The sequence below is a fragment of the Molothrus ater genome, chromosome 14, assembly GCF_012460135.2.
Source record: "Molothrus ater isolate BHLD 08-10-18 breed brown headed cowbird chromosome 14, BPBGC_Mater_1.1, whole genome shotgun sequence".
NCBI classification, from domain to species: Eukaryota; Metazoa; Chordata; class Aves; order Passeriformes; family Icteridae; genus Molothrus; species Molothrus ater.
In genome coordinates, this window is record NC_050491.2 from 8799863 (window position 1) to 8827318 (window position 27456).

Sequence of the window (27456 nt, forward strand, 5' to 3'; positions counted from 1 at the left end):
GCAAGCCTCCCCCTCCTCCTCCTCCATTCCTCTGCCCCTGCTCCAGCACAGCCAGTGACACTGGGCAGCCACTGAGGCTGAGGTGCATCTTTTGATGCCCTTCTGCATCGCTTTTGTTCCATCTTAAATTGACTTGTAGCAGCCTTTAAAGGTGACATTGCCAGATTAGACATTTTCAGCACAATGTTCAACAGATCTGTTGGGATCTCCCAAAGTATTAAGGAAATGTACTTCAAACAAAGCCTTTCTAAGCAAGCTTTTAGTTGTTTCTTGTATTTTACTCATCAGTACTCAAAATCACTATGTACAACATGTGTGCTAGTGTATTCCTGTGTGACTCACTCACAGCCTGGCTACCTCTGACTCTCCTTCTTGAAGTCTGGAGTAGGAATGATCTTGGCCCTTTACTGATACTCCTTTGAACAACTGAACACAGAGCACCTTGTGGGCAGGATCCTTGACTGAAAATGGTAATTTTGTACTCTTCTGGCCACCAGCAGTGCCAGCTGGAGATCCCCTGGCACACACCAAGGAATACTCAGGCTATATCCAGCCCAGCCCAGCTATCAGCCCCTGACCCTCCGGGGCTGGGTCACCTTCCTGGAGGTGTCAGCCCTCCCTCCTTGGCACTGCTTGGACAGGACAGGGAAAACAGCTGTCCCAGGGCTGCAGCTGGAGCTGGAGCTGGGCTGTTCCCAGCACGAGTGAGTTTCATAACGAGTAAGAAATAAAAATATGGATCTTCTGCCCAGCAAAAGCAGAGCTGTCCCAAAGCCAAGTCACGTTTCTGTTGCAAACAAGTCCTAACACAAAAGTTCAACATAGTTAACACTTCTGTGCAAAGACACCATTCACAGGTTTTCAGCCTCAGGGGAATTCAGGGTTAGTGATATGTATCAGCAAATGTGATTTATAATGTAATTGTATAATACAGTAAGAGGGTAACACTTGAGCCTGTGAGCCTCAGTGCACAGCAGGCAGCAGAAGGAAGCAGTGCTGGACTGCACTGTTTATCTGTTTGCATCAAGTTCTGGCTCCAACATATATTTCACTTACTGCTTTCTACATAGGAAGTGTCAAACAAACTGGAATTGTGAATAAGGTTTTATAAAAAGAAATCTGCAACCCCAACAGTGAAAAATTAACAAAGAAAACCCACCTAGGTAATTTAATAGAATTCATTAATTTAAAATCCCTTTTAAAAGTGTTTAAATGCTTTTGTATATTTTTCCAATTCTATTAAATTGCAACGTGCTTCAAATCACACTAAATAATCCTTGCTTGGGGAAAACAAGCTTTTCACAGTGATACCTCTTTAACAAAAAAATTGTAGCATAAAGAACATGAGTAATTGTATATTAAACTACAGCAATACCTTGATATTTATGGATGGAGATAAAGTATGTCTGTTAGCAGAAATAAGCACTACATTTATCCTAAAAACTTCACTTAATGGTAAATCATTGCACATCAGCTAATGAAACTGTATTTCAAGGAAATAAAAGGAAAAGTACCTGTGGCAAAAAATGAGACTAAGAAATCCCAATTCATTTCAAAGATTTATACCTTCTCATTTAATATCATAAAAATCTGTGTTAACAGTACGTGAATTAATGCTCTTTATAGGGAAATTTCCTCAGGATGACTGGACTAGACTGGGGAAGTATCATGAGGGGGAGTTGTTGAAATTAAAAATAAAACTACTAGTGCTCTCAGACTGAACAGAACTTGCAGCCTGTGATCGATGGTGCTGCATGCAATGCTCTTTTTCTACCCTCAGTCATGGACTGTCACAACACAGGGCATCTGTTAACCCACAGATCAAAAGGTATCCAAGGGATAAATCATTAATCTTTCTCACCACACCTTATTTCCAACAGTTGAACTCAGGTATTTTACTTGTGGTACAGCAGGCAGCTACCAGATGTTTTCCCAAGGACTCTGAGAATAATGCACGTTAACAGAATCTCTGGAGCTTCTCATGCACGTGGGATTTCCCTGGGCTGTCAGTGTCCACAGACTCTGAGCTGGTGGCTACAGCCACAACTCAATCACAGCTAGAGTTTGATCTAAGAGCAAATATGCAGATATGGCTGATACCACTTAAAAAGACCAGGTCGTGCACACATGCAGTAGCTCACACTTTGGCGAGCACGTGTGAAGTAGGCAGCACTGAGGGACTCTTCCAGGCACAACTAATGGAGTGTGTAGGTGTGAGAGCTTACCATGACCAAAACAACACCAAAAAACCCCCAAATAAACACCACCACATACAGATGTCAAACACTGCAGCTCAGCTCCCTGTAAACTTAGGCTTTTCTCTACTACATCAGGAAAAGAAAGCCCAGAACAGAATACCTGTTACTCAGACTCCTTCAGACCGCAGATCTTTTTCCTTACAGTTTCATAACCCATCACAAAGCATGCCAGTGTTTTTCCATCCACTGCTCTTGGGCCAGTGACAGCGATCCTGATACAAACTGTGCCCTACAACACAAACCCAGGTAGGCACCCCAACCATGGCTCTTCTACACTGAGAGGCTCTCTCACAGCAACAAATTTCACATCAGCAAAGATGTTACATCATCCTGAAGGTCTGTGTGCATTCTCATAAAGTTTCTGAAATTCTCTGCAAAAGGCAAGTTGGCTACAGAGACAAGAACTTCCTGTCCCAGTCTTGAAGGTTGGTGAAGGTTCATTCTTCAGCAACCTCTTGCTGTCATTGTCTGACCCAGTTCCAGGAGCAGGAAGCTGTGGTGCTGTATTGTCACTTCTGACACCCCAGCTCCACCTGATCTGCCCTGCCTGCAGAGCAGGGATGGTGGCAGGAGCTGGAAGCAGAAGCATGAACTTCACAGTGGCTGGTTTTGCTAAGTGAATCCCATAAAAAGTGATGTGAGATAAAGGCTGTGTGAGCACAGAGCAAACACTCTACACAGATCCTGAGACTCCAGTGAGCTTAGCACAGTTAGAGGAGTCTCTGTCTCTCATGTCCAAAAGGAAATTTCTGAAATTCAGCCTGACAGAAATTTTTCTGTCAAAGGCTGTTTCCTGAGGGTATCAAAAAATGCCCAATCATTCATGACCGAATAATTTGCCTGTCAAGCTAAGGTCCCAGTTCCAGAAAGTTCTTAAGCACATGCTTCACAACAAGCTCAGGAACAGTTTTGACCTCATTTGAACTAAAATTTAAAGAATTGAGCCTGCTTATTTTTTTGCCAGTGTCCAAGTTTTCCCTGCCATTTTCACTGCCCAAAGTGTGAGCAGCATCTGGCAAGATTAAAGGAGAATTTTGACTCTGACTAAGTGAAGTGCTTCTATTTAACCATCTTCTTGCTTCAGAGACAGTGAAGATTTTCTTTCAGAAGAATGCTGTTGCACAGTGTGTATTTAACACATACACATTGGTATGGCACAAAACTGAAGGGACACTTCCTCTTCTAAAGCAAAAGCCATGCACCAAGAGGCCAGCAAGCACCATGAACATGTGCATGAGAGGGACATGGAAATCTTCTGGGATGTTGAATGGTTGACATCTAATAATTTTGATTTGCAAATATGCCGAATAAATCCAGCAGCACAATTAACCTCTTTCTGCATGGGAAGAAGCTCTTCCCCTGGTTCAGCAGAGAGAGTGAGGCAAGGTTTGCTTCTTCAAGTCTTGCAATGATTCCTTAATTATTTGGAAGTGGTGGAGTCATCATCCCAGGAGGTATTTAGAAGACATGTAGATGTGGTACTTGGAGCCATGGTTTAGTGGTGGGCTTGGCAGTGCTGGGTTAACTGGTTGGACTCCATGATTTTGAAGGTTTTTATCCAACCTAAATGATTCTGTGATTCTGTGATAAGGGATCTTGGCCTATGGGAGCTCAAACTGTGGAAATGGAAGAGCTGTTTGTGCTCTGAGTAAGGACGTTTAAATTTGACCTGCAGAGAGTGTGTAAGGCTGCAGAGAGGAAGGGCTTTCTCTACTGCTGCACTCAGAGCAATCTCTCTTTTGTCTAAAGGCCACTGTGGCTGTGACTCACACACAGCCATCAGACTATTAACACTTTTATTCCAACTAGTTATTTCTGGCTTTTGGCAGTTAAAATACCTGAATGCCCAGAGTGCTTCCAGGGTAACTATAGCAATTACAAAAACAAACAACAGCAGTTCGACCCATGGGTCCGCTGAAGCCAAACTCTGAATCACACACTTATTTTTTACCTATAGTTATGAAAAGGAATTTAAGCTGGACAGCAGGGCAGTTCATTTCCTAGCCACCCCAGAGGTGCTCAGCCAGACAAGCTCAGCAGAGATGCTGTGACTGCTCACCCCCTCCACGGGAGATGTAGAGAGGTGGGTGCTGCACAGAACTTCATCAGGCACACTTTGTAAATGCACTGGAGGCTGATGGACGGAATGCATGATCTTTCTTTTCCTGGGTATTCATGATCTGTATGTTTCAGAGAGCTCTGAAGATCAGAGCTCTGAAGTCAGGAGAAAGACTGCTCAAGCTCCAGACCTCCTTTACACTTTCAGTTCTTCCTACTCCTGCAACAGTGGTCAGCTCACTCTCAGCTGTGTCAGTAATTTGCAGCTTCATGTTGGAAGGGGTAGGGCCTTCTAGAAGAAGCCATTATGTAGTTAAATTAAGTACCTTGCATCTCAAAAATGTCACATTTTACTTTTAACCAAAATTTGCTGATGCAAGGCTGCACTGTGTTGCCTGCTTCACCACAATGGGTTCTTCAGCTCCTCTCCCTCTCTAAAACAAGTCAAAATTTACTATCTAATTTGATTATTTAGGATAATTTGATTATTTAGGGTATTGTAAAGACAGATGGCTCAGTAGCCAAACACTTTTCAAGTACATAATCCAAAAGCTGAAGTGTAATGTGAGAAACCAGATCAATCACAAATAATAAACAAATGTATTATAGCAGATAATACATATTTTAATGATAGACAATGGTCATTGATCCTTCAGCTGTGCTTCTATTTATTTTTTATAAAATCAATTTTGCTAAACTAGAGGGCTATGAGGTGTGTATTATCAGTAAATAAAAAAGATCAGAATAGAATGGAGCAAGACCTTTATGATTCACTAGTAAACCACGAGAAAGAAACCACCAGTCTGGAAGCATCACACCTTCCAGCAGAACAAGATGCAATAAAATGTGTAACAGGAACAGCCAAGCTAACTTGCAGACAGCTCCCAGTTCTCTAAAGCTGTGTGCCTCACCTTAACTGAACAAGATCTAAATTAAATTAAATCCAACATCTCAAGGTTTGAAAAAAAACCAACCAAACCCGAATACACTAAAGAGAAAAAGGGAAAATATAATGAATTTTTGTTTCTTCTTCTGGATTTCATTAAAATACACAAGTACAAAATACTGTCTACAAACGTGAAGCCAGAGTTGCACAGAGGAGAGAAATTCTGCGTAGGCTGAGATAATTCTTGCACATGATACCCCAAAAGGGTGGTTCTGAATGAGAAAAGAGGTTTTGTGTTTTTTTTTAAGGTGTTGCCCTTGTTGCCTGGGTGCTGTTCACAGCAACAGTGCAGGAACAGCACAGAAAGGAAATCATGGGTGCTGTCAGGAGCATTCAGGGATGGGCACTGTGCAGCCTTTACAGCTTTCTACTGGGGATTAACTGACATTTTGAATAACAAATCTTCTGAATTCTATAGGGAAAGACAAGGTTTACCCTTGTGCCATTCCCAATGTCATTCTTGGTTTCCAGGCAGGAATTCTGCAGGAGTTCCCTTCAAGGAGAAAACCAAGCTAGTAAAATCCCTTCCCCTGATCCCTCCTGCCCCAACAATGCACAATATTGTTGAGTAAAAATGGAGTCATACTCGCAGGCAGCAGATATAAAAGAGACTTCTGAAAGCAGTGGTTGTACAGAGAAAGCTGTAACTGCTTTCCTTTTTTTAGACCTCATGCTTATTTGTTTAAACCACTAAGAGACATTTGCATGTTACCTTTTTCTGGTCAGACATGAGAAAAAAAACCTTAGAAATAAATTCAAGAGCAAGTAACACCTCCTGCTAACTTTCAGTTTAATTTTAACTCATGAAACACTTCAGCTAAGATCCATCACTTGATTTTACGTTCTTAAAGAAGCAAAGAGTAGGATCAAAAATGACTTTACTAAGAGGTGGAAAGAAACAACAGAACCCCAACTATTACCTTTTCTTATTTTAAACCTCATCCCACACTTGACACAAATTTAGAACTGAATGCGGAATTACTCCTACTCTTCTCCTTCACTTATGACTCTTTCTTACCACGTTTTCCAGACTGTAAATGTTCCTTGTGAGGGTCCAGTGCAACAAGAACCATGCACGGTGTGTGCTGCACCAGGCTGCCTGCTGCTGATGTGCTGACTAACAGCTAAGGCTAATTGCTAGATTTACATTAGGCCGGCTGGGAGGTAAAATACCACCTAGTGAGGACAAAGATCTGTGTTCCACTAACAGAGATGCTAAACCAGCCAGCAGTGAGTGGATTCCAAACCCCATCTTTACAGAGGTTTTTCAGCCAGAGAGTTAAGAGTGGCTGTAGCACAGATGTGCCCATTCAGAGGGCACTGGCCCAGAACTGGTGGTTCTATGATTGATCTAGTCCTTCTGCAGATAGAAATGCCTTTTCTCAGCAGAAAATACATTTTTTTATTACTTTAAAATGCCCAGAAAGAATCAGATAGTGATGCTGTCTTGATGTTTGTGTTGAAAGCCATTGCAGAATCCCAGGGAGCTGTTGTCCAGGGACATACCAAGGAAAATGCCTCTGCCATTTGTGAAGATTCTGATTTAGAGGGGAGACCATAGAGAGAGAAAACAGTATCACACAGGAAAATTAAGAATGGCATCCTGGTCTTAGGGAAACAAGGAGAAAAATTTATTTTCTGACTTCAGCAGGTTACAAGAATAATCAGACACACACACAAAGCCATGCGTCCCGTGCATGGTAAAGATAAGCAATACAATGTGATGTCTCAAACCAGGGAAATTTGCTGAAAAGCAATCTAACCCCAGAGGGCTGATGGGTTGACTGTAAGATGTAGAGGAATACTGAAAAAGCTTCCAAAGAAGGCAAGGAAGATTTTGATGACATTACTCCTTGCCCAGCAAACTGTATTTTCTTGGGCAAATTTCAAGGATTGCAACAGACAGAAAAATTTCAGACAGTGGCCACTTTCTGATTTCACACTCAACACTGTCTGAAATTGGTGGTTTCTGATGGGTATGGTCTGTGCTAAGTACAACCCAAAGAATTTTGCTCTGACTTTGGCCCTCCCTGTGGTGCTGCCATAGCTATTTTTGTGTGCAATCAGAGGAGAAGTTGGACAGATGAAGACTTGAGGAGAAACACAAAGCATTACTTTTGCCAGGCAGCTCCAAACTTACAGTGTTTGCTCAGCTGGGTTCCAGGAGATTTTCAAGAAAAATCAACCCTGCTGACTTTTATGGAATTCCAATGTGCTTCTTGTTTCAGATGAAACAGTGCCAGTGCCATTATTTAATGTTCATATCAATGAAAGACTGTGTGATGCTGATTTTCTTTCACCCTCTCAGCATGGATACTCAGACTATCTTTGATACTCCTACTACCTTTTTACTGTGAATCAAGCCACCATCAAAGAACCCACATAGGAAACAAAATGGATTTAGATGCTTAAATGACTTATACAGTCTAGCCTGGGAGCAATGGGATGTTTGTGCCTGTATTACTCAAAAGGGCCCCTCTAAACCAATAATGCAGCAGACTCGTGATGCTATGCTCTTTTGCACCCTTCACCCTGCTTTGCAAAAGTAAGAACTCACATTATCCTTTTCTCTTCTGAAAAAAGTTTGAACTGTCTTCCAATGATTTATTCATGTGGTGTAATTAAGCACAGAATCTGACCCAGCTTAGCAGAGGCACAATTTCCAGCTCTGTGGTTTCTCACCTCTGAGACTATTTACTATTTGCTTGCCAGTAATTACCACAACCATCTCCTGCTTTGAATTCTGGTACAGAAGAGAGTTTCCAATCAGCTTCCTTAACATTAAAGGGAACTTAATTTTAAAACTCAGCTGAATGGAGAACTTCCATGAATCAGGAAATAAAATAATTTGCAAGTTTTTCTTCTTGCTTGTTCACCAGGTTAGTTGTTATTGGTTTCAAAATGCCCTGGCCAGCATTTCTTGTCAGTCCCTGAAGTATTTTTTGTTGTTGTTTTTTAATACACCCTGTGCCTAAAGGGACAAATGCTTGGAAGTGTTTACATTTTTCACTTGTTTCTTGGAAATGATGACCCATAGATAAAAAGAATACTTCTGCAACGATAACTGGCACTTAAAGAGCTTCTAGTCTTACTGACTGTTTGAATTAATTTTTAAACCCATCATAGATGTCCATATTTTATTCTGTCAGTTCCTTATAACTTAAAATAAGTTGAGAATTATGGTGCTCACTAATATTATTGCTATCGTCATGAGATTATAATATACATAATTTAAACAATGATTTATTGGAAAAAATAAAGAAAATGGAATTTTAAGCCTATCTAGGAATTTGGGGTATTTGAGTAGTCATCTTTCAATAAATCCAAAATCAATATATTAAATATGCCATAGGACATTCCTGTCTATCTCTTTGAATACTAATATTGAACCTCAGTCTCCTCTCCACAATGGTTTATTTCAATTTTTACAAAAATTAGGCAGAATAATCCAATTGCCTTGAATCCAGCTGGATTAGGACTTTGTGTTTGTTTAATCCAAGGCTCCTTCTCCATGTCTGATTTTGTATTTGTTCCTATTTGACAATTAAAAGGAAAATGAAAGCTTTTCTTGGGTACAAAATCCTATGTAAAATCAGGCCCATAATATACAACTAAAGCTGAAGATGAAGGAAGCACTGAAATCATCCCAAATGCATCCCTGTTCCTTGCACCACTTCTTGTGTCCAGTTTGAAAAATTGGTATTTTTGCAGGCCATAGCACTCTTTAGTGTTTTTCAGGATATTTTCACTTTCATTCTTTTGCTGCAAAGAACCAATGTCTCTAGAGACAGACTGTTGCTTGCATGCTTTCTAATCCACATTTAAATCAGAGCCCATGACATACACCTATGATTAATTTCACACATTGCTTCAGCTCTGAGGTAGAAACACTTTTCTCACAGCATTATGTGACTGATGTCACGTGCTCTGTGTGTCACAAAAACCCTCTGAGAGAGACAGCTCAGCCCCTCCAGAGCTCCAGGACCACAGCTCTGCTCACAGCAATGCAAACATGTTCCAAGAGCCCCTTAACAGCCCCTGATTAAAGAAGCTGCCATTCAGGGGACAGAAGCAGCAAGGAGAGATCTTTTTATTGGTTTGCCATCTTCTAAACCTGTGGCTACTTCACTTTTATGTGGGCTAGCATGGGCCTCAGCCACCCAAGGGGGCCAGGGAAGCATCTGCAGGGATGCTGAGGATTAACCAAAGCAGGAATGTGGGAGAGGTGGAGGTGGAGGTGGCTGTAGAGAGTCAAAAGCAGGAGAGCCAAGGGCCTCTGAAGAGACACTCCAGTCCTGGGCTGCAGCGAGTGCCAGACTCTTTTGGGGTTGTTTTTATTTGCACACAAAGCTGCTGCCTCCATCCTGACAGCTCCAGAGCTCTGTGCCAGACACAGCTGAGCATGGATTGTGCCTCAGCATGGATTGGTGGCTCTGCCTTGCCTCTGCACAGGCAAAAAGCACCAGCTCTGCATTTACTGCCATGGGAGGCTGTAACTGGAAGGGAAGTCCCCCAGCTGATGCTGGGCACTGTTTCCACAGAGATTTACTGCCAGAGACTTCCCATTCCTAACAATCTTCTCTAGAGTTCTCTGCTTCTGGCTTGGTCCTTGATTCATTAAGGGCTTGACACTGTGAAACTGAGCATTTTTCCCAGCAGCATTATATACAGGAAAGAGCAATTACAGGCTCAGGACTGAAATCACTAAATGCACTACACACACACTGTTGCACTCATTCCACTGAACTAAACTAGTAATTAATGGTATTTTCAGCAAAAAGCTGATCAAACACAGTAATAATAGCGAGTCAAATGTAAAACATTGTGAGACACGGGTTTCAAAAGAACAGGGACCAAAGCTGCCAAGGCCTCCTGTATTTAGGTAACTACCTGAGCTCCTCTTTCCACTCAGCTGAGTGAGGTCTCCCCAGCCTTTTCCACAGTTATACCCTGACCTTAGAAGCTGAGTGTTATTATCATCATGTCAGAGTTCCCTTCTGACATAACAGGTGTTTGTTAGAAGTTTGTCAAGTCAGTGTTTATTTTTAACACCTGGATTACCAACAGCCATTGGATGTGTCCCTGTTTCCCTGTCCCCTGATGTGGAGTCCCTGCCCTGGGGCTCTGGTATTTGCTGACTAACAGAGAGCCCTGTAGCCTGTTCCAGAGGCTCAGACTCACACTGGGAACAGAAGAGGCAAGCTCTGCACCAGCACAGTGATAATTGGTGGCTTGAGACAGAGTTTTTCAGGTAAGTTGCTGCAGGCAGAAAGGGTATTGCACTGGCAGAGCCCTTGCCACCAGCAGTTTGTGCTTCCTACAAGATCCTTCCACAAAAGGCTGAGATGTTTTCCAGCACTTTGGCATTTCCCTTTGCTGCTCTGGAGGCTGCTCCAAGGTCTTTAGCAGAAACAGGCCAGGCCTGCTTCCACCATTCCTATTTGAACACAGCCCCTGGACAAGGGAGTCAGCTCTGGGCTGGATCTGAGGGAATATGAGGAACACACAGTTTTCCAGACAGCCAGTGATGTTCAAGCATGGAAGAAACACAGTTTGATTATTGCATTCTGATTACTCTATTGCACAAGCATGTTATGAACAAAAAAGTTATGCAAAACTCATAGTGGATTTTACTTTTTCTTATTTAACTGTTTTATTGTAAGCATGTACAATGTCCCCAAAAATAATTTTTGTTGGAAAAAAATAAAAGAGCCAGCATAGCAAAGTTTTAAACATCCTTCTGCTTCTTTACAATAAGACAGATGATCATGACGTTTCGTTTTTCCCTTTACTAGTTTAAAACTTTCCACTTTATCTCAGAGTCCTTATCCTGAGAGATACTTCAGAGAGTTTGATTGTACAAGCAGTGAATGGAGACCTGGGTTTTTTGTTGTTGGTTGGCTTCTATATATACTGAATTTAATTATGGAAAATCAGAACATTCTCCCACTTTCTACAGGTCCAGTAGTGAAATATCCTCAACCATGCTACCTAGTCCATGATCTGGTCCAAAGAATTTTCACTGGGGACTCACACAATTACTGTCCCAGTGATGGGGCAACAGAACCCTTGGATGAGCTCAGTAAATTGAGATGTTTTAGTGCAGACTCCAGGGGACCATAGTAAAAATAGGAGGGATTAATTTTATTTGCAATTTGAGTAAATACATCAAGGGCAAAGGAGACACAAAATCTGAACTATGCTCTTAAGACTTGGAGATAGCAAAAGGAATCTGACAGGGCAGAGTGTGGGAAAGCAGGGATTACCCCTGCTTGTGTTGCTGCTGCTGGAATCAAAGGGCTGTCTGCATTTTTACTGGCATAGCTGAGCTGCCATGAATCTGCTGGCATGAGGAAGCCATGGGAACACTCTGATATTGATAAAAAGAACATTGTTCCCAGTTTAGTTTATATTGCTCCAGAAATAGTTAAAGGAAAAAGATGTCGCTCACCCCAAGAATATCCGAGATGTTTATCAGCCTAATTATAGTGATTGAATTCACTCATCCCCATACATCTATGTGGGTTTCCTGCAGATTTCATTGGAAATGGAGGTTCTTGGAACAAGCCAGTGGCAATCATTTCATCAATGTTACACATAAACTGGTTACTGAAGCAGATTTTTGCTGAATCACTAAACATGGATTACTGGAATTTCCCACAGGAATATATTGCTCTGAATTAACAGCCTGGAAAAAAAGAAGCTTCTAACACTGGTGTGCTGAGTGGCATCACAATGTGACTGTGAGGTGTCAATGGCCATTCTAAGCTATTAAGGGTAAAGATGCTTTTTCCTGGATCTAGCCATAAGTGCTTGGGTGATTTGCAAACGGAGCCCTAAGGACTCACAAACAGCAAACAGCAAAACAGATACTCTGGAGAAAGTCAGTTGCAAATCTGCAAATTGTCCAGTTCTTAAACAAAGAGATGTAGAGTTTTTTCAAGATTTTCTGTAGTTTTTTTCCTAAAACTCCCCAAGAGTTGAAGTTGTTAGGGAAGGTGCAAGCCACATAGGAAGCACATGAAATATCTAAATATCTCTGGCCACTAGACTTCACTGCTGGAAGAACAGGAATTGTAGGAAATAACCCCAAAACATGCCAACAAGGCTGTTCTGTGGCCCAAAGCACGAGGTTTTCCTCCCCCAGACGTGCCAGCTCAGCCAGAGAGCTGCTGCCTCAGGCAGGAGCAGTCAGTAATGTCACTCTGGTGTCACCGTGACTGGCAAGGACTTCCACTGCTGGAGGTGGGCTCTGCTCCCTTTGGAGAGGGAAGACAAAGCCCGGTGGAGGAAATGGCTGTAATGCAGAACAGCAGAATGAAATACAGCGTGCAAGCCAGGAAAGCACCCTGGTGGGGATGCAGGGCCCAGCTGGGGTAAGGAATGTGGCATCTGATGGCACCTGTACAGACACAGGGCAGGGCTCTGTGCCTGCTGCTGCATCACCACCACTCTCCTGTTGTCATCAGATGTTAGGAAGAAGTGCTTCACTCAGAGGGTGTGAGGTGCTGGAACAGAGAGCTCAGAGAGCTGTGGCTGCCTCTTCTCTGGAAGGGCTCAAGGCCAGGATGGATGGAGCCCTGAGCAAGCTGATCTAGTGGGTGGCATCCTGGCAGGGGGCTGGAATGATCTTTAAGGTCCCTCCAACCCAAGCCACTCTGTGATTCTGTGTTCTCACACATGCTGTGGTGCATAGCAACTCGTCTGCTGGGCCATCTGCTGAGCTGCCTGCACTCAAATTAGGACTGCAACTCCTCCTTCCTATGTGCAGCCTTTCAAATCTTCCACCCTCCTCACTGCAAACCTTCTCCTGCTTGATCCATTACATCATCCATGCTCATCAGCTGGACTGGCTGCAAGGACAGGAGGTGTTTGGCAGCCTTTGCATTGTCTCTCACCCTCAGATCAATCCCCTCACCTGGGGAGAAGCATTACAGGCACTTGCCTGCACTCTGTGTGCTGCCCCATCCACCAGGGCCATCAGTTCAGCAGTCAGCATCTGCTTTTGCATTCTGTATTTCTAGGTCCCCAGCTGGGGATGGTGCCATGGTCTACTGTTGGCCATAAGTCATGCAAATCTTATGCCAGGCAAAGCAAAAATGGCTGCACCATGCATAGATTTAATCTCTCAAATAGAAAGTGAGATTTTTCAGTGAGTTCACTCTTTTTAAGAAGTTACCAATTTCTCTGCAGCTCTGCTTTTATTTCTCACCATAACTCTATCTGGCTGAAATATCTTTTTGTGGAAAATGGTGTGAGTGAGATGTTACACAAAATGAACTGAAACTGTGCATTTGAACATATTCATATCCATTCACTGCCTCCTGTTTCCCATCACCAGCTGGTAAATGCTGCAGTTCCCATACCCCACACCATCTCTCCCAGTGTCACTGCAGCTACCAGGAGCTCTGATAATAATGGCAGATCTGGGGGTTTCCACTGGGATGCAAAATCCTCCTACCTGCTTTTCTCTTCCCACTCCCTTGCTGCTGAGGACCATGGCTCTGTGCTTGATCTGCATTCAGCCAATTCACAGAAAAGCTAAAGAGAAAAACCTTGAGCTCAACCTGACATTCAAGTTCAGTGTTTAAAGGTGATGAGACATCACCAGTCACAAGGTACTGTTGTTACTAGTAAGGAATATGTAGGAAAACAGTTCCAATCACTTAAATGTTCCCCATAAATATAGTCATAATGGGTTAGAATTTGAGACTACATTTTCTAGCTTCTGTTTTCTCTCTAAGCTCCTGTTTTGCTAAAGAACATGAGGTACCATTTCTATTTCAAGGGTTTTTTTCTGATGAGTCTCAGTACTTTGCACATGAAACCTTTTCAGAGAGGACAAAGAGGTATTCCAAGCTGATTCATGCAAACTCATAAAGGCAAATGAAAGCTTCACATCCAACCCTCCAGTCTGACTCTGCACCTGCCTGATTCCAGCAGTTATTAATGCCAGTATTTACTTGGCCTTTCTGTTCTTTATGGGTGCACTTGACTCTGGAAGGGAAAAGTTCTGTGCTAGATGGTACAGACTCAGTTGTGCTACAACACTACATTTCCTTGCTGCTGTTCTGTGCAGGCTCATGTGCCTTTTCTTGTTATCCCAGCAAGGAGCCATGAAGATTGTGCACCTTGAACTAAACCTGGAGTGATTCTGCACAACCATATTGCTCCATGTTTCCACTCCAAACTGACTCTGACTGCAGCAACTCGAGCTGGAAGTCAGAAGTGACCAGCTGCCCTACAACAAACTGCCCTTAGGATTCATGTCCATTAATGGTATAAGGTCTTACATCTGAGTGCTTTCCTCTGCTCCTTATCTTTTATTCATATGCATAGATGACACATAAAATACCTGCTTTCTTTAAAAAACCCCAATCTCTGAACTAAAACCTCTAACAATATGCTCATACAGAGATCCCAGCTCCATTTCAAAATCCAGTGAACCCCAGAAACAAGTCAAACAGAAACCTGTCTGTGGGTGCACAGTGAGTTCTGAGCATATCAGAATTAGAGCCAGCACTGCTGATGTGCTCACAGAGCTGAGGCTGCTGAACTGCATCATTCCTCAGACCTGTCACTGTGGAGCATCTCCAGGACTGCCCCTCTCCATCCCTGTGTTCTGGGAGGGACTGCACAGCTACAGCTTCACTCAAACTCCCCTTGACTCTTCACCTCCAGACTTGTGCTGCTGTTCTCTAATGGCAGCTTCCACTGGAACATCTCTGAGCCCATGGCAAGGTAAGTGCCACAGGGAGGGGAGTTTGTACTGACTGAGAGCAGCCATGCAAATATGCTTAATCTTCATCCAGCTAACTACAGCTTATCTGAAAGCTGCCCATGTCTGCCAGCTTCTGCCTTGGCACAATTTCATCCAGTTCAACAAAGAGCACAGGCAAACACCCCTGCAGCCCATCTGGACTGCTCCAATGGGTAACTGCTTTAATCTACCAACCAGAAAGACAACTTTTCTTACAAGTTTTAGAAAATAATTTCAAGGACCTGGAAACATCATGAAAACAAAGAGATCCCTTAGGAGGACAACATAACAGAACTGCAGAGGGCATAATTCATCCTTCATTCCACTTATCCGTGCTGCTGTTGCTGGTTAAAACTGGGCAGTTTACTGAGCATATGCAACACAGCCCTGGAAAGGACAGGCTGTAGGCTGCTCTTCTCCCAGCTGCAGACTGCTGTGGAGAAAATGCCTGGTAAAATCTTATTCACTCCAAAGAGAGATAAATCATAGTAATTGCACTTTAGGGTTTGAGATAAATGCAGTCTCTGGCAAGGGTAAAGGATTTGACAGAGTCCAAATGAGGGTTTGAACTCCACAGGGGACAAGAAAGCTTCTAACACCCTCTCAGAGTGAGGCTGAATACTGGTTGTGGTAGAAAACAACCAATTGCAGCAGCAAACTTGTGATGAAAGTAAATAAACAACCCTGATGGATCCTAAACTCTTGTTGTTTTCTGACAGGGAAAGTCAGACACACCCCAAGGTCTAAAGCACTAGGGGTTGGTGTGGGGCTGAAAATAGGAAAATATCCTATTAAACCAGCCATTCACATCCATCATATCAGGAAATGCTCCTAGTCATTCAAGTTCCATCCCTTCATTCAAGGAGCATTAACAAAGAAAATTTTAAACCTTGTGCTATTTAGGATCAAGACTTGTTGCATCTTTGGCTCTCGTTGTACCTCTAATTTAATCCTCTTCCATTTTATGCTAAATGTGGGATTTTCTTGAATGCTTCAAATCCAAAGGTCTCTTCCATAGGGGGAACTTGTTTGTTTGCAGAAAAGTAACAGATTTGTGGAATTACAAAAATAACACCACAAAATCTCTAACAGGACTGCATGGACTGAACTGGTTAAGGTTGTTGCTGTGGATTTCTTCCCTAACACACAAAGAAATCAGAGGCCTCATATTGTGTCAGGTGAATAACTTGTTTATAAGTAAACATATATATTTAAAGAGAAGATCTTCCAGATTAATTACAAATCTGCTAAATTAACTGATTGCTCAGCGCTGTTCCATGTCCCACCCCCTGCCAGGGGAAGCTCTGGCAGCTTCCAGCTGCTCTGCCATGGGCTCAGAGCTCCTGATGCTCCCAGAGCAGCGGGGCCAAGGGTTTGGTGCTCAAGGAACACAGCCCTGAGCTTCCACACCTGCCTCAACATCTTGCAAATAAAGCCAGAGGCCTCTCTCTGCAATTAGGGAGGCTGCTGGGCTAATTCCTGGGCTAAGGGTGCCTCTGCTTCAGCCCCCTGTGGAGGGAGGGCTGGGCTCTGCAGAGCCCCATTCACTGAGTCAGCCCTGGGGCTGGAACAGAGCTCCTGGTGCCCAGGGGCACACAGGGAAGCAGAGCAGGATGAAATGCAGAGCCCCATTCACTGAGTCAGCCTATGGAGCTGGAACCAGAGCTCCTGGTGCCCAGGGACACACAGGGGCAGCAGAGCAGGATGAAATGCAGTGCCCCATTCACTGAGTCAGCCCTGGGGCTGGAACAGAGCTCCTGGTGCCCAGGGACAGCAGGGACACACAGAGAAAGCAGAGCAGGATGAAATGCAGTGCCCCATTCACTGAGTCAGCCCTGGGGCTGGAACAGAGCTCCTGGTGCCCAGGGGCACACAGAGAAGCAGAGCAGGATGAAATGCCCCTGCTCTTGTGCAGGTTCACAAGCCAGGCTCACAAAGAGGTTCAGGCACCTGGAGCTGCTCACAAGGAGCCCGAGCACATTTTGTGTATCTGGGCTTTGGGAACCTGCCAGACTACCCAGAAAGGACAATGGACTCGCATTTCCTGGGGTTTTTTTCCCTCAAAGCTTGCTCCCTCTGACAGGTTTTCCCTTCTGTGTGCACCTTTGCAGAGTGAATTTTCAGCAGTCCCTGGCTCCTTTGATACCTCCAAGTACCTGCCCAATTCACAGGGGTGTGAGGTGCCACTGTTTTACTGTGCAAATTTGATCTTGCAAAGAACAAAGCCAAAATACTTACAACTCCCAAGCTGTCGTTTTTTATACTCTGACATGCTCAGAAATTTTGTTGTAATTTCCTTCTAAGTAGTCTAGGGTTAATGAGACTGAAGAGAATAATAGGAAGGAAATAAATAATTATATATTCTCTTTTTTTTTTTTTTCCAACATGTCCCAAATGTCACCTTTGACCTGGCTTTCTATTTCTGGCGTGGACTAAACTCCCTCTATTTATTTAGCAGCCTACACACCATTACAGTAACATAGCAACAGTACTTTCAGTTGTGAATTTGAAGAAAAAGCAAAGCAAAAAAAAGAACTTATGAACATATTAAAACTGTTAAAGCATTGCAGTCTAGTAACACTTTCAATAAATGCATTTTTTTTTACTTTAAATACCAGAGTTATTAAGCTTCCAGTCTACAAACCCAAAGGAAAGGGATGCACAGGGGAACCACAGCAGTGTCACCACCACAAAGCCTGTTCTTCCTATGCCAATCTGATTGTCCCCTAACCTTTCTGTTTGTTTGTCTTAATGATGTTCCAACTTGACTATTTATTGGGCTCAGAGTAGATAAAAGCAGGAGTCTGGGGAGGATTCTGAAATAATGATGGGGTTTAGCTGGTGGTTTTCCATCACTTTTCAGAAGCAGCTCACCATTATTTTATAATCCATAGCTCAAGGCTGGTGTGACACTCAGTTATCTGTCAAAAAGGAATATTTGAAAAAGTATAAAGTGTAACAGTAACAGGAGTAATGGGAGTACCAGTCCCATTTTCAGCTGACAGTCCAAATCTCACTGTTTTACCAGGAAAGTTAACCAGTGAAGACCTATAAAAGCAGCCCTGGAGTCAGGGGAGGACCCAGGGAAAACATGTTGAAAACCTTTTTACAGTGGGAGCAAAGCACTTGAAAATCTCAAAAACCCCAATTCCCTGAGCTACTTGAGTACTTCTTATTTTTAAACCTAAAGCCTCAGTGAGAATGCAATTATTTTCTTAGGATGGGTTCAAAATGTTGAACTTATTAAAAATAAAACTTCTTAAGCTTGCAAAGCTTCCACTATAAATATTAGTAAACAATCCAGATGATGTAGCTGGAACAGCAGTGAACACTTGGCGAGGGAGCATTATCACTTCTGAAACTGCTTCCTCACTGCTACTGTAAACTCAGCTGGCATCTCTTGGGATGTTTCCTCTCCTCCCTCGGTGATCTGATCAGCTCAGTCACCTCCGAGGGCTGGGGGCTTTTCTGTGGGACAGCGACAGCCCCTGGAAGTGCAGCTTTACTTTGCTACTTGGCTACTTTACTTTACTTTACTTTACTTTACTTTACTTTACTTTACTTTTGGGTGCCTTTGGGAAGGCACCCAAAGCTGCTTCCCCAGCGCTCCCAAACCCAGGAAGAACTTTGGTAAAGCTCATGGCTTTACTGCTCTGTTTGTCAATTCTGCAAGCAAAACACAGCTCATGCTTGTTCTGAACTATTGGCTTCTCCTTGGCACGACCAGTTCGTGTCAGCTTGAAAAAAATGGTTCCACAACTGTAAAATCCTTGAACTTCTACAAACAGTTTGCAATCTGGTATGTAAAAACAGACTGCTCACAAACTATGTGCTCTGCTGACATTACAGCAGTTGCAAAGTTAGAAAGGGTCCCCTCATGGCCATTATTCTGTCCAACAGAAATATGAATACATAACCCACGGTCTCAAGACTTGGGAGTCACAGGATGAATATTTATCACTAACAGGCCACACAGAAAGCATTGTCTTTTAAAAAAAGTGTTGTCAAAAATGAGCCAAAAACTTTCATATGACAATCTAAGTTCAGTTTAAATTAACACTCTCATTTAAGTAATTTCAAATTCATACTAATAACAACATTTTACTGCCCTTCTGTAAAATGCTCTATGAAAAGGGATCCTGGATAGCTGAAATGTGCTGTTCAGGGCTTTTGTGGAAAGCTACAATGCAGTTTTGACTGCAGGGGTCAGGTGGGGTTTTTGGCATCAGGAGGGAAGGGAATAACAAAATCTCCAAGAACAGTTGTCTCATTCTAACAATTACAAAGCTATGAATGAATTAGCCTCAGAAAGGGAGTGTTCTTCTGGCACAAGGACTAGGCATCAGTTTTGGTCTATTTTGAACAAATACCAAGCTGCAGCAGATTCTAGAATTGAGTTTTGCATGGCTATGTGTTTGTTTGTTTATTTTCCTGATGCAACACAAACTGAAGCAAGTCAAGGATATTATTGTAAAAGCAGAAAAAAGAAGTCAAAGTATTGCATTTTATTTAACGATTAAATGAGAGAGGAGAAAATGTATTTTATCTGGCTGCATGTAATGTTTTGACATGCAAATTTTATTTCAAGACCAGCATTTTTTCCTTGCCTTATCACATTGCTAATTCATTTCCACATCAAATGAGAAGGACAAAAAAGCAAATAAAATTACTGTTTTTCCAACAAGTAACATAACAGGAATAAACTTGTCCCTTTCCCTTAAAACCTATCAAATTTTCATAACAAATATTCATAGCATTTTAATGCATCATTGGTAGAAGTAATGTGTTTACCCATATTTCCATAGATTACATGCTACAACAAAGACTTCACCAAAGTATGACTTGTGATGCATTTTCCTCTGAGCCATGTTTGACTGCATCACTCATTTAATTACCACTGGAGTTAACATTTCCTTCTCTATTTCAAACTAGCATGTTTTTTTAAGGCACCATTTTTGAATGCAAAGACCTGATAACTTGTGGGTTTCTGTTTTGAATAGAAACCAATAGCTGGACATTCCTGTGCACTGAAAACATGTAGTCAAAGATTAAACTGGGGCTTCAGGACTATTATGGCTCCACCCAAATAAATAGTTCAAGGGAAATTATTCTGATACACAGGTTGCCAAAAACAGCAGTGTTTTTTAGAAATTACTTCTTTCTTAGAAGTCAACCTATCTCATTAAGCATTGCACTTAAACTATCAAAACATCGTTAAAAGGGAAGAAAACAGTGTAAAATAAACACCACATTTAACCTACCAAAACAAGGTCTGATTTGCACATAATTACAAATGTTTAATTCCAGTGATGGAAACTCCTCCCTAAAATAAATATTCTGCTGTTGTTTTACCAGTGAGATCAATTTGTCCAGGATTTCACAGAGAAGGGAACGTGTAGACTGCCACACAGGAGCTTCTGTTTGAAAGCCTTCATGTTCTCAAAATTCAGCTCTTTTTTAATAGACAAACCAGACAGATAGAATATTCACTGGATTTTAAAATGAAGTAACAACAGAAAAAAATTTACAACTGGAATGAGCTGAAAGGCTCTGACAACTTTCTGCACCCATGTGACTCCTACTTCCACCCAGCCTGTGAACCACAGTTACAAAACCCGCGCAAATTGGTTAAAGCAACTCAGGGAGCTCGGGATATTTATTCAGGAAAGTATGAAAGGAGGTCAGAATTCTCTGTTCAAAAGGGACAGGACTCAAGAGGTGAGGCTTTGTAAGGAGCATCTGGAAATAAAAAGACTTAAGGATAAAAATTAAATTTGGGTTTCTTCTTGAGAATATTTTTCAGAAACTTCCCCCAAACCCCAAAGCAGCAGAAGTACTTGACCTCACAAAGCACTTGGGGATTTCTTTCAGGGGAGGGTGGCAGTGTCCTCTGGTGACAGCAGCCCAGTGCTGGATCAGAGAGCAGATGCTCTCCATCCCACCCGCCCTTCACTGTGCTCTGTGACTCCTGTTCCTATTACACGAGCAAACTCTTCCATAATTCTACTTTACTTTTTCTTCTTAGTAACTTCCTGTTTGTTCTCCTGATAAATACCAGAACTTCAGCTAAAAATGGAGAAGTTGCCTAGATTCTCTTATCTTCTAAAGCCCCAGCCCTGCTGTGCTGCGGTTGGGCCCTGGCAGATCCCCCAACGGTCAGAGGTGCTGGGCTGGGCTCTGCTCTGTCCTTCTGGCAGCACTACTGCCCCACACACAGGCACAGCAGCAAAGAACTCTGCCCCAGCAGCTTTTGCCATAGGGTACATTAATTTACACCTCTCTTTGTCTTCTCAGACCAGACACTCCAAGAAGAAGCGTGGTGGGAAGTGCAAGGCTACATTTTCCAATGTGAGCTCCATTTGGGACCCTTGTTCTAGAGATGCTGACAAGGAATTTTGATTGTCAACAATCTCTGAAGAAATCAGTCACTCAAGTAAAGTGGGAAACTTGCCCTTTTTTGAGCAAGTGGTCTTCCCTCATCAATGTGTATAGTACTGAAGATTAAAAATAGCTCATCAGCTGGGGTACAGCTGCACAGCGTTAACTCAAATGGAGCTGCAGTGACTCACAACAAGCAAGCATCTGGATATGGCCCTCTACTACTGCAAACCACTCAACACTAACAGCAGTTAAACACTGGCAGGGCATTCAGAGGGGCTACTGCTGCTGTTCCACACTGTCAGTGTGACAAACAATGGGACAGCAATTTGAGGAGAGGTTGCAATTAGCTGTGTGTTAAAATTCCCATCTCCTTCTTCTTGTCAGCACCTGAGCAATGTGTCTTCTCAATAGCACTGGTCTCTTATTTCATTAGACATTCTCTGGGCCTTCTTCTATGTTGTTTTTCCTTTCATTGTGACTTTTTGCACTGGCTGTGTTAAGCCCTTCGTTTCCAAGGCCATGAAACCATTCCTTCCTTCCACCTCCTCCAATAAATAAACAACAAATAAAACAGTCAGTGATCAGATAAATTTCCACATGAGAACTGTCAAGGAGCCAGCTATTCAATGTTGACAATACAGAATTGGGATGGATGTGCTCAGCACCAATATAAGGAGCTGTGAAACCCATCAAATTTGAAGCAGATTCCCCCATTACATCGAATTTCCTGCAGAGGCTGGTATTCACTGATCCATTAACATCAACAGCAAAAATTTTCAGTGGCTTTTCCTCCTGTGGGACTGAATGTCAAACTATGACTGATATTTAACATTTTTGGTCTAGAGCAGGATGGACTTCACCTCCATCACCACCACTTCTTAGTTTTTGTTAGCAGCTTCTTCCTCTGTCTCCTGCCCCATACCCAGCTTCCCCCAGCTCTGGCTGTTCCCTGGCACCTCTCAGGCCCACGCAGACCTGGTGGGTGAGAAAACCTGGAACCAAGTGGGGAAATGAAAGCAGCACAGCCTTCGGGTCACACTCAGAGGACAAAGGACTGCAGCACACAGCAAGTACTCTCCTGGGAGACTCCTTGCACAACAGCCTCTATAGAGAGGCTGACATGGTGGTTTCATGGTTCAAGTATCAGATTGAGAGAAAAGCATTGCCCATGCCATTAATTCACTATTAGAGTGAATTATTTGCCTGATGTAGCAAAGCTCCCTGTGCTTTCTAACGAATTCTTTGTGTTTAGCATTAAGCCCTCTGTTTTTACAGAAAGTTACACTAGGGTAATTAATCTCATGTTCGTTTCCTGCACATGCAGGAGAGCAGCCTTTGTTAGGGAATGATAAGACACTTCTAAGAATAGTGTTACTAAGAGCATCGGCTTTGTAAGACATTGCAGGAAAAATATAGACTCTTTAACACCTGCTTTTCACTTTCAAAGTTTTGAAAATAATGTTCTGCTTTCCCAGAGGCAAATGCTGACTTGTTTATGCGTAGAAAACCTAATTGCTTTCATCAGGGAACAAATATAAATGAAGGTATACTTTGGTTTTTAGGCTCCAGTCTTGGAAAGAATAATTTAATTTTATAAACACTGCAGATATTCCCAGTGGCTTCAGTGGGACTCTTGCAGTTCCCAATCTCCCAACCTGAATCATTGCTTTTCCTGATCTTTTAACCACATATTCCATTGAAATGAAATGGATTTTCATAATGATAGATGTAATAGATGTAGGATTAAGAATTTTTCTGTGTGTAAAACACTGGACCCTCAGGTCAGACCTTACAAAGGCCGGATGCTGAACTCAGGAAAATGTAAACTGGGAGACAACCCCGTGAGAGCAAATGAGGCTGGGAGCGTGTGGAGGTGCCATGAGCAGGAGGCCAGGCTGGCGCTTGAAGCTCCCTGGAAGCCTCGCTCAGACCTTGGGCTTTTCCAGCAGAGCACAAAGGGTGTTGAGCTCGGGGCTTTATGTATGTTGTCAGTTCAGAACCAGAGCCAACACCATTCTCCTGTAAGCGGCTGACACTTGACACCTACTGAAGTCAGTTTAAACAGGCATTGTTTTAAAGCTCTGTTGTTTTTAAGCAGTCTCCGTGGCTCAGCCCGAGCTATCTGCTGCCCCAGTGCAAGATGCATGAGCTGCCGTGCTGGTGAAATTCTACGAAAAACAGAGGAGAAGTAGTTTACAGCAGGTGAGAGACAATTTCCATTTGGTTTGCAGCATCCACTGTGTAACCAGTCATGTGAGAAAGGACATTTAAGCTTTGCTGTACTTGCACCAGATTTCTTTCTGCTTTATTATGGACAAAGGACTACCTTATCCTCCTAACCAGAAAACAAAGCTTAATCTGCAGAGATCTGGCTAATCTAATGGTGTTTGGAGAATAATATAGACCAAAATTCCCCTGGTTTTGTAGTGCAAAATCTGAGCAGAGCAGACTGCAAGTAGCCTTGTGAGCTGATCAGAGCCCCTGTTGTGACTATTATCTTCACTGTATAATGGGCGCTTTCAAATCCCAGCTTTATCACATTCTGTTTTCTCTACTTTGCCCTTTTATGAATATTGAGTCATCAAAAATAGCTTCACTGACAGAGTTACTAATGATACCAGCTGGGTGAATCAGTGGCTCTTACACTGTGCCTGCCATACAGTGCTATTAGTACACTCGTTACAAAATATAGCAAAAATGAGATGCCCATAATTTATTTGCAGCTCCCGTGAGACACATCATAGTGGTTATTTTAGAATTGGAAAATGCTAACTGAACAAAGCAAATATTCAGCCACTTCAATGCAATACTGTGGTCTACAGGAAGAAACTCTGGCTAAGCATAAGTTAAAAATAATTCCAACATCAGTAAATTATCCTTTCTGCTAGTTTTTAGCCAAAGGAAAAAACACACTACCCAATGATATCCACCATATTCTTCCACAAGACAGTTATGCCTCACATTACCAGGAAAAGCTAAGATCAGCACTCCAGAGAAAACGCTGATAAACAGAAGTGAATACGACAAATGATGTAAGCTGTGCCCAGGGCTGGAGCGCCAGAGCCACGGCCAGGGGCATCCTTCGAGTACGGAGCAGAGCTCCGGGGGAAGTCAGGTTAGAAGGGCATGACTCAAACGGGTATCACCGACTCCAGAAGTGTCACAGCAGAACATAACAACGTGCCTGATGAAGAACCACCACAAATGAGTATGCAAAATGGCCCATGAGGCGTTTATATTGTTAATGCTGTCCCAAGCAAATTTTTAAGGGTCGTTTATTCCTACACGGAGTGCTTTCCATGCACCCCTGCAATGAGACAGTTTCCCATGTTTGAAACACACATCCTTTTTTTTTTTTTTTTTTTTTTTTCCAGACAAACAGGCAAGCAGATAGAGAATGAAACAAGGGGCCCATAGTGCAGTTGCAGATCTCCATGCAGGGCTCGCTTCTTCTCCCCAGCCCCTTCACCTTTCAGCTATCAGGAACTTTACAGCACAGCATCTTCCAGCACCTCTTTATCACAGACCAAAAAGCTTTCTGAAGCTTTCTGCTAACAACTGCATCTGGCATTGGTAAATAAAATTATTGCATATGTTGCCTTTAGCAAGTGCCATAGAAATTACAGAGCATCTTAACAAAACCAAGCCTGAGAATTTAAATTACTAGAATTTTGGCTGTTTGGGTTTGGGGTTTTTTTTCCTCTTTCCTTTTAGGATGTTCTTGTCCGTCTCTGGAAAAGTGACATCTGCAATTCTATTACAACAATTCTGTTAGTTACGGCAACGTTAACTGAAACCGAAATGTGGTTTTTAACCTAAAATATGTTGCATAACAGCTGAAGTACTGTAATCTTACGAGCCGGGAAAGGTTAATTCCAGAGGGCACAAGAATGTCGGTGGAAACTAAAATACTCCATAAGCGCATGGACTTGGAATTCTTTTTGTTTTGGTCCAAGGCGAAGCCGAAACGGGCGAGAGATTTCAAAGGAAGAGTCAGCGAGCACATGCCGAAATCCCTTTAGCGAGAAAAAATATCAGCAAAGCCTCTACACTTACGTATCTCTTGAGTTTCTTCTCGGGGGGTGATTTGATGAGCCAGCCAGTGCAAACCACGTCCCCCGAGCTCATCTTCCCCCCGGGCGCGGAGCGGCGGAGCGGGAGCCAGGGTGCGGGCTGCCAGTGCGTGTGTGCTTGTTATGGGCGGGTGTGTGTCCGTCCGTCCGTCCGTCCGTCCGTGCGTGTGTGTGTGTGCTGGGATGCGAGTGCGTGTGCGCTGGGATGCGAGTGCGTGTGCGCTGGGATGCGAGTGTGTCTGTGTGTGTGCTGGGATGTGAGTGTGTATGTGTGCTGGGATGTGTGTGTGTGTGTTTGCTGGGATGTGTGTGTGTGTGTGTGTGTGTGTGCTGGGATATGTGAGTGTGTGTTTGCTGGGATGTGTGTTGTGTGTGAGTGTGTGTGTGCGCGGACGCGTGTGCCCGGCGGTGCCCCGTGTGCGTGCCGTGTCCGTCCGTGCGGCTGTGTGTGTGTGTCTGTGTGTATTGTTCCCAGCCAGCTCGCACCGCAGCAATCAGCTTCCTTCAGCTGCGCTCTGCTGCGGCTCCAGCCCGCGGAAGAAGTCATGACATTGATCACTGACACGGCCAGCCCTCCCTCCGCCGCCAGCACAATGCAACACACCGAGCACGTGATGGGCGCCCGGGGCTCGCCGCCGCCGCCTGCGACACCCCCGGCAGCGGCAGCGGCAGCAGCAGCGGCAGCGGCAGCGGGCGGCTCCCGCGCCCGGCCGCGCATCGCCCCGGCCAGCCCGGCCCGGAGCCCCGCCGATGCCGGCGGTCCCTGCTCGTAGCCCTGCGGGTACCGGCGGTGCCTGCCCGGAGCCCTGCGGGTACCGGCGGTCCCTGCCCGGAGCCCTGCGGGTACCGGCGGTCCCTGCCCGAAGCCCTGCGGGTACCGGCGGCCCTGCCCGGAGCCCCGGGGATGCCCCTGTCCCTGCCCGGAGCCCCGGGGATGCCCCTGTCCCTGCCCGGAGCCCTGCGGATGCCGGCAGCCCCGGCCCGGCGGAGCGCGGTGGGCGAGCCCCGCGGCTGAGCCGTGGGAGCGCCGGAGGCAGCGGTGACCGCGGAGGTGCCCGTGGGGACCCGGCACGAGAAGGGCTCTGGGCAAAACCAGGGCCGGTGGGGCCAGTCCCCACTGAAACCTCCACTACAGCTTCCGACATGTAACAAGCTTCGTTAGTCGGTGGATTTAGTGCTTTAGCATTTAGCCCCCTGTACGAATTTAATAGGAATAAACTTGGTTTTTCTGCTCACAGATTTTTTTAGAAACATACTGTTTCAGAAAGTGACTTCAAGGAGACTGCCACTCCACTGTCATGACTAAAAAATAGGCCCACAGAGTGCATAATTTGCTGATATCCTTGTAGTTTGTGCCTCTTTCCAGGGTGGGAAACTCTTGCCTTTTCAAGGACAGGGCAATCTGTGCTCATTTTTCAGAAGGCTTTTTAAACTCTGACTGATTTAAAGAGGACGCAGTGGTTCTTCACGAGTCTGTTACTTAGAGGAGTCTCTCGTGTCCCTGGCCAGGCACAGCACTCATGGAGCAGCCTGGCTCTGCAAGGTGTGATCAGCTCCAGCACACCCATGGCAGAGTTTAATCTTTTCACAGAATTTTTCAGGTCTCTGCTGGGGCTCTTTGGCAGGGCAGGCTGACAACAGCTTGCAGTGTCACTTCTCGAATCTCACAAACTAGAAACGTGTTTTTCAAGTTTTTAAGCAAAAAGGTGATTGCAATATGTATTTATTATATTTAATATAATATGTACTATAAATTACATAACTGTATAAATATAGGCCCTATGTAAATTCAGATAAAATATAAATATTCTGGAAAAACTCATAGATTCCTGTTGCTAGTGCTTTACATTATCACTGGTCTCAAAAGAATCCTACAGTAAATGAAAGCTGTCATGAATAAACTACAAACATATTTCAAATGTGCTCTTTTATAGATATGTTTTTGAGAATGGCTTTCATGCAGTCTTACAGTATTATTTG

The 27456-nt window shown here is 43.7% G+C and overlaps 1 protein-coding gene across 2 annotated transcripts in view; it reads right to left on the reverse strand.

Moving 5' to 3' along the window:
* Positions 1 to 25634, reverse strand: part of GAB3 (GRB2 associated binding protein 3) — a 65702-nt gene extending 40068 nt beyond the window's left edge. For both annotated transcript variants that reach the window (XM_036402230.2, XM_036402229.2), the window contains exon 1: positions 25460 to 25634. In XM_036402230.2, the coding sequence (XP_036258123.1) occupies positions 25460 to 25531 (72 nt within the window). In that variant the 5' untranslated portion in view covers positions 25532 to 25634. The remainder of the gene's footprint in view (positions 1 to 25459) is intronic.
* Between the last annotated feature and the right edge of the window lie 1822 nt (positions 25635 to 27456).